The sequence below is a fragment of the Mesoplodon densirostris genome, chromosome X, assembly GCF_025265405.1.
Source record: "Mesoplodon densirostris isolate mMesDen1 chromosome X, mMesDen1 primary haplotype, whole genome shotgun sequence".
Lineage (NCBI taxonomy): Eukaryota > Metazoa > Chordata > Mammalia > Artiodactyla > Ziphiidae > Mesoplodon > Mesoplodon densirostris.
Window position 1 is genome coordinate 43,684,758 of NC_082681.1, and position 19,840 is coordinate 43,704,597.

The window sequence follows — 19,840 nt, forward strand, 5'->3', positions numbered from 1 at the left end:
CCCAACAAGAAATGTGTAAGATCTATATAATGAAAAAAATAAATGCTTACTAAAGGACATTTAAAAAGGCATCATTAAAATGGATATTAAAAAGGAATATTAAAAGCCTTACCAGATTTCAAAATGGACTATAAAGCCACAATAATTAAAACATTGCGGGGCTTCCCTGGTGGCAGTGGTTAAGAATCCGCCTGCTAAGGCAGGGGACACAGGTTTGAGCCCTGGTCTGGGAAGATTCCACACACCACGGAGCAACTAAGCCCGTGCACCACAACTACTGAGCCTGTGTGACACAACTACTGAAGCCCACGTGCCTAGAGCCTGTGCTCCACAACAAGAGAAGCCACCGCAATGAGAAGCCCGCCCACCACAAGGAAGAGTAGCCCCCGCTCACCACAACTAGAGAAAGCCCGCGTGCAACAACAAAGAGCCAATGCAGCCAAAAATAAATAAATTTAAAAAAAAAGAAAAAGAAACAGTGTGGTGTTACAGAAAAAAAAAGAAACTACAGAAATAAACCCATATTATCATATGAAAGGCAGAGTAGGGCTTCCCTGGTGGCGCAGTGGTTGAGAGTCCGCCTGCCGATGCAGGGGACACGGGTTCGTGCCCCAGTCCGGGAAGATCCCACATGCCGCGGAGTGGCTGGGCCCGTGAGCCATGGCCGCTGAGCCTGTGCGTCCGGAGCCTGTGCTCTGCAACGGGAGTGGCCACAACAGTGGGAGGCCCGCATACCGCAAAAAAAAAAAAAAAAAAGGCAGAGTAGAGTACAGTAACGATGGAGTATTCAATAAATGGTATTCAAATAATGGGCTATTTCAGTTGGAAAAAAATACCATTAGAGTCCTATATCACACTATAAACAAAATATATACTTTACGTGTATTCAAGATCTAAATGTTAAAAAAAAAACAGGGCTTCCCTGGTGGCACAGTGGTTAGGAATCTGCCTGCATGCGGGGGACACAGGTTCAAGCCCCAGTCTGGGAAGATCCCACATGCCACAGAGCAACTAAGCCCGTGCGCCACAACTACTGAGCCTGCGCCCTAAAGCCCGCAAGCCACAACTACTGAAGCCCGTGCGCCTAGAGCCCGTGCTCCACAACAAGCCACCGCAGTGAGAAGCCCACGTACTGCAACGAAGAGTAGCCCCTGCTCGAAGCAACTAGAGAAAGCCCGCACGCAGCAACAAACACCCAACACAGCCAAAAATAAGCAAATAAATTAATTTAAAAAACAAAAACCAAAACCAAAGCAATACCAGTACTATAAGCCAATATGAGAAAGTATGTTTATAAATTATATAATTTTATATGGGGAAGGCCTTGCTAAGTTTGACATGAAACCCGCACAATATGTAAGAAAAAAAAGAGATTTGACTACATAAAATTTTGAAAGTTATATACTCTGAAATACATCATAAAAATTAAAGAAACAACAAGATTGGGGGAAATGGTAGCCACAAATATAATTGACAAAGAATTAATACCACTAATATTTTTAAAATGTGACGCTAGTGGGAGTGTGGGGAAAAAGGCATTCTTACACACTGTTGGTGGGATTATAATTTGATACAAATGTTTTAGAGGATAATTTAGCAGGACCTGTCAATTTTTAAATGGGCACACCCCTTGACCCAGTTGCCACTTCCAGGAATCCACCTTATAGAAATACTCTTACAAATGTGTAAGATTAGATGATATACAGTTGACCCTTGAACAACGCAGGGGTTAAGGGTGCTGACCTTCCACACAGTCAAAAATCTGCATATACTTTACAGTTGGCCCTTCAGATCCATGGTTCCACATCTGCAGATTCAACCAACCACGGATCTTGTAGTACTGTAGTACATGTTTATTGAAAACAATCTACAGGTAGGTGAACCTGTGCAGTTCAAACCCATGTTGTTTAGATAAGGTATTATTTGTAAAAGCGAAAAAACATTAAAATGAAAGAGAGAGAGAGAGGGAGACCTACTAAATGCATATCAACAAGGAATAGTTATGTAAAGTATAGCATACCCATACTGTGGTATACTATTCAGTGCATTAAGAAAAGTGAGGTATGCAATGATATGCAATGACCATGATATAGCTCTGAGTGAAAAAAGTTGCAGAACAAAGTAACTGGTATGATCTCATTTGAAAAGCTATATTGTCCCCCTCCCCCCACCACATACACATTTATGTCTATAGATATTTAGAAAAAAGATCTGGAAGGATACATGCCAAATCATTTTAATGTTGGTTACTCCTGGGGTAGGAAACTTCTACTTTTTTACATTTCTATAATGTTTGAATTATTCACAATGAGCACGTATTCAGAAATGTTAATTTTCGCAGATTTGTACCTCTGAGGACTTAACCTTTAAGCAAGTAGGTTTACAGAAACAATACATGCTCATGATAAAAGCTCAAACAGCACAGAAGGATTCATACAGCAAAGTAAAACACTCTCTCTTCCAACCAGAAATCTATTAATCCCACTCACCAGAAGCAACCAATATTAACAGCTTCTAATGTAGTCATCCAGATACTAAAAAGGAGTACTTAAAACACACTGTTTATTCCTTTTCCACTTTATCTTGGGTATCCAAGGATAATAATACATATTAGTAGCCCAGACTACTATGTAGGTCAGCTGTTCTTATTGATGAAGCACATCACAAATATGTTATGCTTAAATGCCTACATCATAGCATTCAATATTAAAGGTCACATAACACAAAACATGTTGGAGAAACCAATATGTTTCAACCAGAAGAAAATCACTTATTTCCTCTCAAAAAATTTACAGTAAGCTAAGCTGTGGCAAGAATCTAGCTCAAATGTATAGTTATTTTATTTTCTTCACATGAAATGATAATTTTTTAAATGAAGTTCAGGAAAAAAATGTTGCTCCAATTGGTTTTCTCCCATTGGGTGGATACTCACCACATTCTGCTTTGTTGTTTCCTCTAGGGTCTGTATCACATACAACCTATTTCGACAGCGCATGCTGTATATATCTTCATAGCAAATATTCCCATATTTCTGCAAGAAATATGATTTCAGTGGATACTCATTCATAATAAATATCCACTTCTCTTACAATTGAATTTCATCAGATTCAATTCTCAGAGGCCTTGGTTCTATTCCTAGCTATTTTCCCAACTTGTTCAGTGATTATGCAAATTTTCACCTCCCATGTTTCAGTTTTTCTGTATATTCACAGGAGAGGATTCCATCTACTATATGGGTCTAGACTAAGTACAAGAACGCTGGTAAAATTCTTAGTCTCTAAGAAGAGAATATTTTTCACCTTTTTAAGCAGTGACAGATATTTAAAAGTGGTCATTATTTGTAAAACTATGTGAATAGTTTCATTCAATGAAAAGCAAACTGAAGCAGAGGAGGCTATATAACGTAGGAACAGTTCATAGAACTAATTTTTAAAGTGAAGTCAGATTTTACATTACTACATCTTTACTTGTATTATTATCTTACTCTTAATATATCACTAGAGATATAACTATAGTATCTATCATTTTAAATATGCTATGTAATTATATTTATGGTATAAGAAAAACTTACCTCATTTGACTCTCTAATCAAATCTGTAATATCCACTCTAATATGACTGCTTTTTTCATCACTTACATTTGAACCCTGCTGCACACTTGAAGGCAACGGGCTATCCTTATTAGTGACATTGTCAAAGAACCTATCCAAAAGTGACAGTAATACAAGAATCAGTAGAAGTAAAATACAGAGAAAATGACAGCTAATTTCTCCCTAGTTCGAGATTAATTTCTACCGAGAGGACAAGAGACAGTCTTATGAGGGAGTAGAATTTGAAGATGGTTGGGAATTAGGAGGACATAGGAGTAGGAAATGGGGTGGTGATGAAATGACTTCAGAGGTGGGGAGGAGAGCATGGGGAAGCAGATAGGCTCAGAGAGTTCTCAGAAAATACTACATGGCCCAGTAAGGGTGGAATATAGGGTATGTAGAGGCACGTGAGGAGAAATAATTTAAGAGAGATACATTGAGGCCTTAACATTGAGAGTTCTAAATACCCGAGTGAGATGTTTATACTTTACTCTGTATATAAATGGGATTTGATGCACCATTATAAGTTACCCAAATATTAATATATTCATTCATTTAACATATACAGTGTACACACACACACACACACACACACACACCCCACACGTGTTTCAATACAAAATAGAATTCACAGAAAAGGCACCAGGAAAATAAAGCTCAGCTTACCTGATTGAAACCACTTGAAAACCAGAACAATTTCCCCCCATTGGACATTTAATATTATCAACCACCTTCCCACCCCTCAAATTACTCTTACACACTTTATAGTTTGAACTGGGACTATGAAAGTCCCAGCATACTGAATCAACCATATTAGATGTTAATGTAAATGTATATATAACCTAGTGGTTTACTTCAAAGTGACTGACTTACTTTTGTTATATTCTATTTAGAAACAGAGGAGTGGACTTTAGGCCTAGCGTTTTCATTCAGCCAGCTTTGTGACTTTGGGCAAATTATTTAAAGTTTCTAGGGCTCAGTTTCCTCATCTATAAAATAAGGGGTTTGAACAACATAAGCTCTAAGGGGATCTCCAGATTTAAATGTTATGATTCTCACAGTACCTGTTTAAAGCTGTCACGGCTTCAGCATCATCTTTACATGCCAGAAGTTTGTCTAAATTATAGTCAAGTATTGCCAGTCCCAGTTGTAAAATGGCCTTTATTCCATCATAGAAGAAACAGTCCACCACATTCACTGCACTTTCAATAGGTAACACACTAATAAAAAGTGTGAGGAACCATGAGAGAGAAACTGAGGAAAAGAATGTCATATCAGTCATATGTTCAGTCAGCTGGGGAAGGTGATCTCTGATAAGTTCTTCAAAGACTGCCTGATCCACCAAGGCACCTGGAGAACATAAAAAGAAATTTTAAAATGAACACCTTTCTAAAGGAGTTGTTTCCAATACCTTCCCACTTCTATTAGTAGGCTGATATATCTCATTTCTCTTCCTTAAATTATGAACTTCTTCAGTGCCTTTTCTATATTTCACGCATCTCTTTATCTGTTAGCAGTATCATGCATCAAGAAGCACTTGAGAAACTCAATTCATATTCATTTGAACAGTTATTTATGGAATCTTTATTATGTGCAGAAACCTGTAATAGGTACTATAAGAGATACACCAATTAATTAAATGGTCTCATCTTCAAAGTGTTTAATCTATAATGGAACTTGCGATAAATAGACAAATAACTATAACACAAGACAATACAATCAACGACCTTGCCATGACACCAAAGGCTTATGAAGGTACAAAGGAGACCACCTATGGTTTTAAGGTAGGGGGTCATGGATCTACAAATATTTGATGACTGAAGAAAATATTATATAAGTAACAAACTAAGAACTTGATCCTCCTTTCAAAGCTTGCATATATCTATACAATTCATAAAAGTGTGGAGATTTTAAGCTGATTAAAATCTCTCTCTCATCAAGAGACTATTAAAATTTTTCCAGTAGCTCCAGATGCTTCAGATTACCACTGTTTTAGCAATACAGAGATAGTAAACTTAAAACTTCTATTTTATAAGGAAACAGACCAGGCACTTTACTTTTATTTTATTTTATTTTATTTTTTTTGCAGTATGTGGGCCTCTCACTGTTGTGGCCTCTCCCGTTGCGGAGCACAGGCTCCGGACGCTCAGGCTCAGCGGCCGTGGCTCACGGGCCCAGCCGCTCCGCGGCACGTGGGGTCCTCCCGGACCGGGGCACGAACCCGTGTCCCCTGCATCGGCAGGCGGACTCTCAACCACTGCGCCACCAGGGAAGCCCCAGGCACTTTATTTTTAAAAAGGAATGTATTAAATAATACGTTTTTCCATTCATATGTTCAGTGCAAAAAGCTCTTCTCTTGAGCATGTCAGTGAATGTGACATTTTGATATTGCTTGCATTTTGTATATTTTGCAACTTAATTGATCAGTTCTTTCATTTGATAGGTAACTGGATAGACAAGAGGCCTATAGATTGTTTAGAAAAGAAATATGTGTTTGTATATGTATATGTGTTTTGTTTATTACCAATGATTCGACGATTAAAATAATCAGGTAACATTCGTTCACATACAGCAACCAGAAGCCAAAAAGCTTCTTCCTCTTTTGCATACAGAAGCAACACTGAAGTCAAAATGTTCATTGCCTAAAATTCATAGAAATATAAAAAAAATAAATATTGTTGGGGTAACAATTACATTTCTTATTCAAACATAGTAATTTTCAGCAATAACAACAACTATGAGAGTAATCATAATGGAAACATGAGAACTCTGAGCCAGTCCAAAGCAAAACAAGGTGAAGTCAGACTAACATTTGCTAATCAGTTATTTTACATGGTATGTTCAAGGAAAATGAAGCAGTAATATCATGAACATAGCACACAATAAGTAAAACCTCTCTAAATTTAGACTAATTTCAATGAGTAAAAAATATTAATTATCGCCAAGTCTTAAAAGAAACACTACATACTTTCAAGGACATACTAATATTGGAGAAACAAACTTCATCTGTATTTTCAACTACCTACAGGAGAACATCCCTTAGATGTCAATCATCCTCAATTGTGCCTAAAACTAAATCTTTCCTCTATTAAATAGGATTCTCTTCTTTGCTACCTTAATTTTGATCACGCTAGAAACCCTTTATCTGCCACATCCAATTTGTCTTCACATCCTAGAGTTTCTTCTTATAAAATGTTTTTTATTTTTATTTATTTATTTATTTATTTATTTGGCTGCACCACACAGCATGCAGGATCTTAGTTCCCTGACCAGGGATTGAACCTGTGCCCCCTGCAGTGGGAGCGCAGAGCCCTAACCACTGGACTACCAGGGAATTCCTAAAATGTCTTTTAGATTTTCTTTATCCTCTCCGTTCCCACTACCACCCTAACTTTCTCCTTCTTCTAATCTATCTTCCATACAAATGTCAGATCACAACTTTTATATAACATTTGGCCATAGCCCTTATTATAAAGGTAATAAACCCTTAATGTATAGAATCTGGGAGGAATGGAAAGGTGTGAAGAAAATTAAATCTCCTGTATCCTACCTACCCAGAGATCACCACCATTAACAAGTTGATGTACTTTTTTGGTGTTTGTATTTCCTTTTTCCCCTTCTAAAATTTAGACCAAACTGTATATTAAAGTTTGATTTTTCACTTAACATTATATTATACATTTTCAATGCCATTAAATAAGTCTTCTAAAACAGTATTTTTAATGACTGTAAAAAATCTATTAAGTTGAATATACTACAAATTATTTAGCTATTCTATTATTATTGAACATTTAGGTTGATTTCAACTCTTCATTATTATATATAACACTGCAATGAATATCTCTGTATATAAATCTTCATCCAAGTGGTTTACTATTTTCTCAGTAAAGATACATAGAAATTAAATTATTTGGTCAATGAATATTATTATTTTTGTGGTGTGTGTGTAAGAAGTACTTAATATTCTTTATTTGATGCTATACATAAACCACACTAAAATGCCTTTCATTAAGTAAAAGGCAATATTTTAGATAGACAGAGAATTTTAATTAAATTGGCATAGTTAAGACCAAAAAGAGAAAGTGGACATTGCCAGTGTATCTTCAGCCCTTGCCTTAACAGGCGAATGAACACAACTTGAAACACAGGTGAATCTTGCTGTTCTATGAGACAGTGAAGAGATCGTCTCAATATTTAAATATATTAATATAACCAGTTAGAGAAATCTAAATATAAAACCAATCTCCTATAGGGTTTGAGAAGGCATTCACCATATGCCTGAAAAGTTTAACATTTCTTATTCAAGTTTAATCATCTCTTTAGAAGGGGAAAAGAGTGATAGTACTTGCTGAACTGGAATTACTATCAAAATTCAAAAAGCTGACCATATTCTTTTTTTTAAAAAATCAACATGCCATTAAGGTGTGTGTATATATAAATATATATATATACATATATATATATATATATATATATATATATATATATACACACATTTTTTTAAACAGCTATTTATTTTATTTTTTAAAAATTTTATTTATTTATTTATTTTTGGCTGTGTTCCGTCTTCATTGCTGTGTGCAGGCTTCCTCTGGTTGCAGCGAGTGGGGGCTACTCTTCATTATGGTGCACAGGTTTCTCACTGCAGTGGCTTCTCTTGCTGTGGAGCACAGGCTCTAGGCGCACGGGCTCAGTAGTTGTGGCTTGCGGGCTCTAGAGCGCAGGCTTAGTAGTTGTGGCGCATGGGCTTAGCTGCTCCGTGGCATGTGGGATCTTCCCGGATCAGGGCTCGAACCCGTGTCCCCTGTCTGGGCAGGTGGATTCTTAACCACTGTGCCTCCAGGGAAGTCCAAGCTGATCATATTCTTTTAGCCACAAGCCAATCTTATTTAAATCAGGACAGAAATATTACCTCAGACATTCATGATCTGAATTGCAGTGTATGAGATCAATTTAAATATGGTACACAAAAAAAAATCATGAGACATTTGTTTCGTAATCAATATGGCAGTGGCCAACTATTACTCATTAGTAGCTTTTCTGAGATAAGCTATCAAGTCTGCCCTTTCTCCCTTCTTCTTAAACCCAGTGAAGATCATTTTTATTCCAGGTATGTACTTCTTGGGATTCCCCAAATACTCCATCAGCATCTCCTCTCCCCAGGTGATGCCTTTGTTCTTGTTGGCATCCGTGTAAGAGAATCTGAAAGTCTGACCTGTATTTCACCCAAAGAGACCATGGAGATTTGGCCCAGTCTTGTGCTTGCCTCCCTTTTCCACAGTATGGCACTGGGCACACTTCTGAGCAAAAATCTTCTTGCCCTTCTCAACATCACCCATTTTTAAATCGTTCTTTCTCTGTGCACAACTAAAAGGTTCCCCTGAATATTATTTTTAAATGACTTGATATTACCGCCAAATTGTATTCCAGAAAGACTGTACCAATTTGTATTTCTGACCTATAGCATTTGAATGTTTACTTCACTGCTCCTTTGCCAATACTAAGAATTGTAATAATTAAAATTGTCTTTGCTGATTTGATAGTGAAAATGGTATCTCATGGTTTGAATTTGAGTTTCTTTGATATTGAACTTCCTTTTCTAAACTTTATTATCAATCTGTATTTTTTTCTGTGATTCATCTTTTCATGTCCATTGCTCATTTTTATAATTCAACACTTTTCTTATAGGTTTGTATATTAAGTATGTCAATCCTTTGTCAGATCTGGTACAATATTTGACTTCAAGTTCAGTTTTTACGCCATCATTTTCCTGTTCAAGAAGCCATAATGGGAGGAGCATCAGTGAAAATGGCAGAGTAAGGCTCTCTGAAAATGTTTTCCTCTATAAAAGCAACAAGAACACTAGCAAATATCATCAAAATCAATTTTTCAGAACTCTGAAAATGCACCAAAAGCTTACAGCAATTCAGGAAGCCTTTACTTAATGAAATGGTTGAATCTCAGTAAAAACAGTGAGCTCTGTGGCATTTTAAATCGTCCAAGTCCCATTCCTCCTCAGCTTTACAGAAGCCTGAAAAACCAACACTCAGCAATCATGGTGAAAAGCAGCACCTAGCAGCCATGGGAGGGAACAGAATGGGGCTGGAGCGCCTTCAAAGTCTCATTCCCAGAGAACTGTCATTGTTTGACCCGTCTGGTCATTCCCTGGAAAACCGCACTCATAAGGCTGTCTTTATTTGACCTGACACAGAGCTCACCCAAGGTAAACAGCCTTTCCTTGAAAAAATGTTCCTTGAAAAAATCAGAAGCAGTTCTTGAACATGCAGCTGCCTGAGGCAGTGGATAACAACTGGGCCAAACAATAGGCTAATAAAGGGTTAAAATAAAAAGCTGGGGAATAGGATATCTAAAAGGAGCTTTGGAATGCTCTAACTTATTCCTCGGAATCTAGAAGGCAAAGTGCATGATATGGCTTCATGCCTGCCCAGAGCTGTATGCATGCTCATGATAGAACAGAAAAAGCCCTAAGCTCTTACCTCTGGCTAATCTTGAGGCTCTGCACAAACAGGAAGTGATAGAGAATAGAAAAAAAAATAAGGAAAACTCAACAAAATCAAAAGTTGGTTCTTTGAAAAGATTAAAAAACCTGAAACACCTGTAGGTAGTCTAACCAAAAAGACAAAAAACAGAAAGATACAGAGAGACAGAGAGAGAGAGAAAGAGAGAGAGACTCAAATTAAAATCAGGAAATAGAGAACATTACTACCAACCTTAACAAAAATAAAAAGGATTATAAGGGAATACAATGAACAACTGTATGCTAACAAATTAGACAACCTAGATAAAATGGACAATTTCTTAGAAAAACCACCAAGACCAACTCAAAAAGAAACAGAAAAATCTGAACATACTTATTATAAGTAAAGAGACTGAATTAATAATGAAAAAACTTTCTTCAAAGAAAACTCTAGAAACAGATGGCTTCACTGGCCAATTCTACCACAATTAAAAGAAGAATTAACACCAATCCTTCATTAACTCTTCAAAAAATACGTGTGGAAGAAATACTACCTAGCTCATTCTTTGACACCCTGACACTAAAACCAGACAAAGGCATCAAAAGAAAACTATTATCAATACATCTTATGAATATAAATGCAAAAATCCCAAACAAAATACTAGAAAACTGAACCCAATAACATATAAAAAGGATTACACATCATGACCCTGTAAGATTTATCCCAGGGATACAAGAGTGGTAAAACATGAAAGTCAACAAGGAGAGGACCTTCAAGATGGTGGAGGAGTAAGACGTGGAGATCACCTTCCTCCCTACAAATACATCAAAAATACATCTACATGTGGAACAACTCCTACAGAACATCTACTGAACACTGGCAGAAGACCTCAGACCTCCCAAAAGGCAAGAAACTCCCCACGAACCTGGGTAGGGCAAAAGAAAAAAGAAAAAACAGAGACAAAAGAATAGGGATGGGGCTTCCCTGGTGGTGCAGTGGTTGAGAGTCCGCCTGCCGATGCAGGGGACACGGGTTCGTGCCCCAGTCCGGGAAGATCCCACATGCTGTGAAGCAGATAGGTCCGTGAGCCATGGCCGCTAGGCCTGCGGGTCCGGAGCCTGTGAGAGGCCGCATCAGTGAGAGGCCCACGTACCGCAAAAAAAAAAAAAAAAAAAAAAAAAAAAAAAAGAATAGGGATGGAACCTGCACCTCTGGGAGGGAGCTGTGAAGGAGGAAAAGTTTCCACACACTAGGAAGCCCTTTCACTGGTGGAAACGGGGTTGGGGTGGGGGAAGCTTCAGAGCCACAGAGGAGAGTGCAGCAACAGGGGAGCAGAGGGCAAAGTGGAGAGATTCCTGCACAGAGGACCAGTGCCGACCAGCACTCACCAGCCTGAGAGGCTTGTCTGCTCACCCGCTGTGGCAGGTGGGGGTTGGGAGCTGAGGCTCGGGCTTCAGAGGTCAGATCCCAGGGAGAGGACTGGCGTTGGCTGCATGAACACAGCCTGAAGGGAGCTAGTGCACCACGGCTAGCCGGGAGGGAGTCCGGGAAAAAGTCCGGAGCTGCCGAACAGGCAAGAGACCATTGTTTCAGGGTGCGCAAGGAGAGGAGATTCAGAGCACCACCTAAATGAGCTTCAGAGATGGGCACGAGCCACAGCTATCAGCGCGGACACCAGAGACGGGCATGAAATGCTAAGGCTGCTGCTGCAGCCACCAAAAATCCTGTGTGCAAGCACAGGCCACTCTCCACACCTGCCCTCCCGAGAACCTGTGCAGCCCGCCACTGCCAGGGTCCCGTGATCCAGGGACAACTTCCCCGGGAGAATACACACTGGCCCCTGACACCGCAGGCTCGCCCCGCATTCCGTACCCCTCCCTCCCTCCCCCTGGCCTGCGTGAGCCAGAGCCCCTGCATCAGCTGCTCCTTTAACCCCGTCCTGTCTGGGCGAAGAACAGATGCCCTCAGGTGACCTACATGCAGAGGCGGGGCCAAATCCAAAGCTGAACCCCAGGAGCTGTGCGAACAAAGAAGAGAAAGGGAAATCTCTCCCAGCAGCCTCAGGAGCAGCGGATTAAATCTCCACAATCAACTAGATGTACCCTGCATCTGTGGAATACCTAAATAGACAAGGAATCATCACAAAATTGAGGCAGTGGACTTTGGGAGCAACTGTAGACTTGGGGTTTGCTGTATGTGACTGACTAGTTTGATTTTTATGTTTCTCTTAGTATAGATTTTAGTGCTTGTTATCACTGATGGATTTGTTTATTGGTTTGGTTGCTCTCTTCTCTTTTTTATTACTTTAAAATTTTTTAATTTTAATAATATTTTTAAAGATTTTTTATTTTAATAACTTTATTTTATTTTATTCCTCTTTCTTTTTTTCCTCCCTTCTCTTCAGAGCCATGTGGCTGACAGGGTCTTGGTGCTCTGGCCGGCTGACAGGCCTGAGCCCCTGAGGTGGGAGAGCCGAGTTCAGGACATCAGACCACCAGAGACCTCCTGGACACACCTAACATCAATTGGCAAGAGCTCTCCCAGAGATCGCTGTCTCAGTGCTTAGACCCAGCTCCACCCAACGGGCAGCAACCTCTAGTGCTGGACGCCCCATGCCAAACAACCAGCAAGACAGGAACACAACCCCACCCATTAGGAGGGAGGCTCCCTAAATCATACTAAGTGCACAGACAAGCAAAAGCTAAGAGAATTCAGCACCACCAAACCAGCTTTACAACAAATGCAAAAGGAACTTCTCTAGGCAGGAAACACAAGAGAAGGAAAAGACCTACAATAACAAACCCAAAACAATTAAGAAAATGGTAACAAGAATATACATATCGATAATTACCTTAAATGTAAATGGATTAAATGCTCCAACCAAAAAACATAGACTGGCTGAATGGATACAAAAACAAGACCCGTACATATGCTGTCTACAAGAGACCCACTTGAGACCTAAGGACACATACAGACTGAAAGTGAGGGGATGGAAAAAGATATTCCATGCAAATAGAAATCAAAAGAAAGCTGGAGTAGCAATTCTCATATCTGACAAAATAGACTTTAAAATAAAGACTATTATAAGAGACAAAGAAGGACACTACATAATGATCAAGGGATCAATCCAAGAAGATAGAACAATTGTAAATATTTATGCACCCAACATAGGAGCACCTCAATACATAAGGCAAATGCTAACACCCATAAAAGGGGAAATTGACAGTAACATAGTAATAGCAGGGGACATCAACGCCCCACTTTCACCAATAGACAGATCATCCAAAATGAAAATAAATAAACACAAGCTTTAAATGATATATTAAACAACATGGACTTAATTGATTTTTATAGGACATTCCATCCAAAAACAACAGAATACACTTTCTTCTCAAGTGCTCATGGAACATTCTCCAAGATAGGTCATATCTTGGGTCACAAATCAAGCCTTGGTAAATTTAAGAAAATTGAAATCGTATCAAGTATATTTTCTGACCACAACGCTATGAGACTAGATAGCAATTACATGGAAAAAACTTTAAAAAATACAAACACATGGAAGCTAAACAATACACTACTAAATAACCAAGAGATCACTGAAAAACTCAAAGAGGAAATCAAAAAATACCTAAAAACAAATGACGATGAAAACACGATGACTGAAAACCTATGGGATGCAACAAAAGCAGTTGTAACACGGAAGTTTATAGCAATACAGACCTACCTCAAGAAACAAGAAAAATCTCAATTAGAGTAAGAAGAACAAAAAAACCCCAAAGTTAGCAGAAGGAAAGAAATAATCAAAATCAGATCAGAAATAAATGAAAAAGAAATGAAGGACACAATAGCAAAGATCAATAAAACTTAAAGCTGGTTCTTTGAGAAGATAAACAAAATTGATAAACCATTAGCCAGACTCATCAAGAAAAAAGGGAAAACACTCAAATCAACAGAAATAGAAATGAAAAGGGATAAGTAACAACTGACCCTGCAGAAATACAAAGGATCATGAGAGATTACTACAAGCAACTATATGCCAATAAAATGGACTACCTGGAAGAAATGGACAAATTCTTAGAAAAGCACAACCTTCCGAGACTGAACCAGGAAGAAGTAGAAAATATAAACAGACCAATCACAAGCACTGGAATTGAAACTGTGATTAAAAATCTTCCAACAAACAAAAGCCCAGGACCAGATGGCTTCACAGGCGAATTCTATCAAACATTTAGAGAAGAGCTAACACCTATCCTTCTCAAACTCTTCCAAAATATAGCAGAGGGAGGAACACTCCCAAACTCATTCTATGAGGCCACCATCACCCTGATACCAAAACCAGACAAAGATGTCACAAAAAAGGAAAACTACAGGCCAATATCACTGATGAATATAGATGCAAAAATCCTCAACAAAATACTAGTAAACAGAATCCAACAGCACATTAAAAGGATCATACACCATGATCAAGTGGGGTTTATCCCAGGAACACAAGGATTCTTCAATATATGCAAACCAATCACTGTGATACATCATATTAACAAATTGAAGGACAAAAACCATATGATCATCTCAATAGATGCAGAAAAAGCTTTTGACAAAATTCAACACCGATTTATGATAAAAACCCTCCAGAAAGTAGGCATAGAGGGAACTTACCTCAACATAATAAAGGCCATATATGACAAACCCACAGCCAACATCATGCTCAATGGTGAAAAAGTGAAACCATTTCCACTAAGATCAGGAAAAAGACAAGGCTGCCCACTCTCACCACTATTATTCAACATAGTTTTGGAAGTTTTAGCCACGGCAATCAGAGAAGAAAAATAAATAAAAGGAATCCAAATTGGAAAAGAAGAAGTAAAACTGTCACTGTTTGCAGATGACATGATACTATACATAGAGAATCCTAAAGATGCCACCAGAAAACTACTAGAGCTAATCAATGAATTTGATAAAGTTGCGGGATACAAAATTAATGCACAGAAATCTCTTGCATTCCTATATACTAACAACGAAAGGCCAGAAAGAGAAATTAAGGAAACACTCCCATTCACCATTGCAACAAAAAGAATAAAATACCTAGGAATAAACCTACCTAAGGAGACAAAATTCCTTTATGCAGAAAACTATAAGACACTGATGAAAGAAATTAAAGATGACACAAACAGATGGAGAGATATACCATGTTCTTGGATAGGAATAATCAATATGGTGAAAATGACTATACCACCCAAAGCAATCTACAGATTCAATGCAATCTCTATCCACCCACCAATGGCACTTTTCACAGAAGTAGAAAAACCATTTCATAATTTGTATGGAAACACAAAGACCCCAAATAGCCAAAGCAATCTTGAGAATGAAAAACGGAGCTGGAGGAATCAGGCTTCTTGACTTCAGACTATACTACAGAGCTACAGTAATCAAGAAAGTACGGTACTGGCACAAAAACAGAAATATATATCAATGGAACAGGATAGAAAGCGCAGAAATAAGCCCCCACACATATGGTCACCTTATCTTTGATAAAGGAGACAAGAATGTACAATGGAGGAAATACAGTCTCTTCAATAAGTGGTGCTGGGAAAACTGGACAGCTACATGTAAAAGAATGAAATTAGAACACTCCCTAACACCATACACACACAAAAAAATAAACTCAAAATAGATTAAAGACCTAAATGTAAGGCCAGACACTATAAAACTTAGAGGAAAACATAGGCAGAACATTCTATGACATAAATCACATCAAGATCTTTTTTGACGCACCCCCTAGAGAAATAAAAAAAAAAAAAGGGACCTAATGAAACTTTTCACCTAAATGGTATTGCTTATAGTGTTACCTAACTCTGAATAACTTTCCTCTGGCCCTCTATGTTTCTAATTTTGCTTTCATTTTTTAGAAGTCAAAAATGAAGTATTGCCTACTTTGAAGCTGCCTTTAAACTACCACATATAGATAACATTACAGGCTGAGTGTAAGCTCTTTGAGAAAAGAAGCATTATGCTTCTTTATTACCTTTCAGAGATCCTAAAACATGCTAAATACTTGTCATTCAGATGATCCACTCACTTAAATTGCTTTTCAAAAATACCTCTCTATTGATGTTTCAATGGATAGGTAGGACTGATATGTAATCATTATGGGTACTGAACCCCATCATAAATGAATGTGTGGCTGAGAGTGCTAGCTATCCACCATAACCTAATCTCCCCTTCTTCCATAGTATCTGGATGTACATGTGCTCAACCACGCTACATTTTGCAGACTTCTTTATGAATAGGTGTGGCCATGAGACCAAGATCCTCCAATAAAATGTGGGTGAAGTGATGTATGCAACTTCCAGGCCTGGCCAATAAAATTTCCCATAATTGTTTCTCCATGCTCTCTCCCCTCTTCCTGTGAGTAGTAATGGCAATGAAAGAGCACCTTGGAAGCCATGTTTTGAAGACGACAGAGCCTGTTGTCGGCCTAAATCCCTGAATAATCACATGGAGGAGAGCTACCTACTGACTTGAATATTTGCTCTCCTCTGTTTATTCCTTTAAGTAAACTTCTATTGTTTGAGATTACTTGTGCTAGCAGTCTGGCATACCCTTTAGTGTCCTCCTAAAGGATTTTTTTCAGTGATTCCCCCACTGCCTACAAAGTAACATTCAAACTCCTGACCTATCCCAATCTACCTTATTGATTTTTTCCCTCAATTACTTCACTTCATTCACTCTACAATTCTACTAAACAGAACATGGTCCTACATATATTCCACATTTACCTCTGTGTTTGGTTACACTGATCCCTTCACCTACAATGGTATTTCATTCCATCTCCATACATCTAAAATTCACCAATTTTGGGCCTCCCTGGTGGCGCAAGTGGTTGAGAGTCCGCCTGCTGATGCAGGGGATGCGGGTTCGTGCCCCGGTCTGGGAGGATTCCATATGCCGCGGAGCGGCTGGGCCCGTGAGCCATGGCCGCTGAGCCTGCGCGTCCGGAGCCTGTGCTCCGCGACGGGGGAGGCCGCGGCAGTGAGAGGCCCGCATACCGCAAAAAAAAAAAATTAATAAATAAATAAAATTCACCAATTTCAAGACCTAAAAATGACACTTTTTCCATGCAGCCTTCTCTGTTCCTCCAACTTATCCCTATTATAAATCCTGGTGAGACTTAATATTTCTCTAATAAATTGTCTCATTTGTTTTTCTTTTGCCAATGAATATGCTTTTTTGTTTGTTTGTTTTGTTTTTATTTTTTTATTTATTTTTGGCTGCGTTGGGTCTTTGTTGCTGCACACAGGCTTTCTCTAGTTGCAGCAAGCAGGGGCTACTCTTCGTTGAGGTGCGCGGGCTTCTCATTGCAGTGGCTTTTCTTGTTGCGGAGTACGGGCTCTAGGTGCATGGGCTTCAGTAGTTGTGGTGTGTGGGCTCAGCAGTTGTGGTGTGTGGGCTCTAGGGTGCACAGGCTTCAGTAGTTGTGGCTCGCAGCCTCAGTAGTTGTGGCTTGTGCGCTCTAGAGTGCAGGCTCAGTAGTTGTGGCACACAGGCTTAGTTGCTCCATGGCATGTGGGATCTTCCCAGACCAGGGATTGAACCAGTGTCCCCTGCACTAGCAGGTGGATTCCCAACTACTGCACCACCAGGGAAGTCCTTGAATATGTTTTAATACCTACCAGTCCATATACTTTAAAGGGCAGGACTCTTATCTGATTCAGCTTTATATAGTCTTGAGCACCTAGCACAGTATCTTTTACAGAGCAGGAATTCAGTAAATATTTGTTAAATATAAAAGAAAAATGAATTAATGGAATATCAATTCTAAGTATTCCCACTATCATTCTTACATTAATAATATCCACTATCAATCTCAGCCCAATCTCTGTCCTTATAAGTAGAGTTGGATTTGATGTGATTTTATCATTTGGAACACGATAACAGTTGAGCTCATAATGAAATCATACCTGGCAGTATCCAATTTTGGGATTCCTGAATGCATAAGCAGTGAGTACCCGCCTCAGAGCAGATATGCCAGTGTCACTCTGAAAGGCTGGATGCTCAGGCAGGGAGCGACGTAAATCACGTTCAATTTCTTCAGTAGCCAAGTTGCAGGTCCCTAAAGACTGCTCAACCACTTCAGCATAATAGCCAGGATTAGCAGCCATGTCATTAACAGCACCTGTACAGATGATCACATTAACATACAAAAGAAGAGGAACATAACAAAGCTACTACTTGCCTATATACATGAAGAACTGGATTACTTTTAAATTAATCTTTATGCTCAAGTGTTATCTGAGTACAAACAAATAAAAGGAAAAGCTTCACACTAGAATCTATAACATCAGGACAGGAATCTTATCCAAAAGAATAACATTTTCATGAACTGTCTTTTCCCCTTAACTTCCTTCTGACACTAGAGATTCCCACCCCGTCTCCTGCAGTTAGCTATTGCCTAATAAACTAATCTGCTCAGACAATGGATGTATGGATATATAGGTAAGTACACATAACTACCATACTCTCTGTGACTAGTCTGAACTCATGATAAGACTTAGTCCTAGCCACCTTTGTAATTATTTTTATTTAGCTTAGTACATAACTCCTAGAAGGGGCATAGTTAATGTCTGTTAAATGAATAAAGTGAATAAATATAATACCTGAAAAAAGCATCCAGAGCTCTCCTCTTAAGGTCTCTGGAATCCCTCTTACAACCAGATCTTGAGTCTTTTTGGTCCGAAACATGCTAACACCACGCCCACATTCTGTAAACAGGATGTTCCAGGACTGTTCCTTCATCTTTTCTTTCAACTATAACAAAAAAATCAAAGCAACTAAACACGGTGAGAAATTAACTTAATTTGAAATTGTTTCAAATAAGTTGATAACTCTCTTCACCATGAAACAATAGCTATGGAAAACAAGAACATAGAAAGTCAAAATCAGTATTCACAGATGGGCTAAACACTGGACCACTGTCATCACAAAAATCTTTAAAATCCATGTGAGCGTAACAGGTTTAATTTACTATTTTAGTTCTTCTCATATTAAAATGGGAAAACCATGACACCTAGGAGGTAAAGCTTTGAACCATCATTCTCATCAATCACCCCAATTAGGATTGACTGTTAGAAATCTATGCAAATAAAGCCCAAGGTTCAACTTTCATCTTAATTCTTGATAACAGTCCTATTTTGTAATGGAATCAAACATGTCACACAGTAGTACCTGCTAGAAAACCTTTTCAAGCCCAAAAAGAAGAGTTTTCAGTCTGATCTAAGATTTTTATTTTTGATCAACTGTTTCAATCTATAGATTTAAATATTTTGTTTTCCTACCGTTTTGGAATTAAGAGTCTCCAAATTCTGAGGGTGAAATACTGTCATTAAGGCTTCAGTGTTCACAGTTTTGTTGCATTCTCTCTGACATATCAAAGATTGTACCTCAATATCATCAGATGGGTCTACAGACTCAGAACTAATAGGAACCTGAAAAAGAAAGAATATAATTGTCCCAAATGTGTGCCTAAAAGTTTCTGCAAAAAGAAAAAGTGCTAATGTTTTATCTGTCATTTACAAACCACAATTTATATACATAATAAATATTAAAGCAATGTCTTAGAAGAACATTGTTTTTCCACCAAAATTAGAGATGTCAACAAACTAATGTCCAGAACATCAAGCTCAGGACCTTAGTGAATGAATTCCCCTACTTGGGCAATAAAATACAGGCAAAGCATTAAAAAAACAAACAAACAAACAAAAAAAGGTCAGAACAT

The 19,840-nt window shown here is 38.5% G+C and overlaps 1 protein-coding gene and 1 pseudogene across 3 annotated transcripts in view; both read right to left on the reverse strand.

Annotated features, from left to right (window-relative positions):
• TBC1D8B (TBC1 domain family member 8B) overlaps positions 1 to 19,840 on the reverse strand; it is a 69,584-nt gene that overhangs the window by 12,837 nt on the left and 36,907 nt on the right. For all 3 annotated transcript variants that reach the window (XM_060086586.1, XM_060086585.1, XM_060086587.1), the window contains exons 8-14: positions 19,401 to 19,550; positions 18,723 to 18,873; positions 18,027 to 18,241; positions 6,114 to 6,231; positions 4,654 to 4,939; positions 3,572 to 3,701; positions 2,933 to 3,031 (exon numbers count right to left, since the gene is read on the reverse strand). In XM_060086586.1, the coding sequence (XP_059942569.1) occupies positions 2,933 to 3,031; positions 3,572 to 3,701; positions 4,654 to 4,939; positions 6,114 to 6,231; positions 18,027 to 18,241; positions 18,723 to 18,873; positions 19,401 to 19,550 (1,149 nt within the window). The remainder of the gene's footprint in view (positions 1 to 2,932; positions 3,032 to 3,571; positions 3,702 to 4,653; positions 4,940 to 6,113; positions 6,232 to 18,026; positions 18,242 to 18,722; positions 18,874 to 19,400; positions 19,551 to 19,840) is intronic.
• LOC132482045 (cytochrome c-like) lies at positions 8,611 to 8,935 on the reverse strand (annotated as a pseudogene).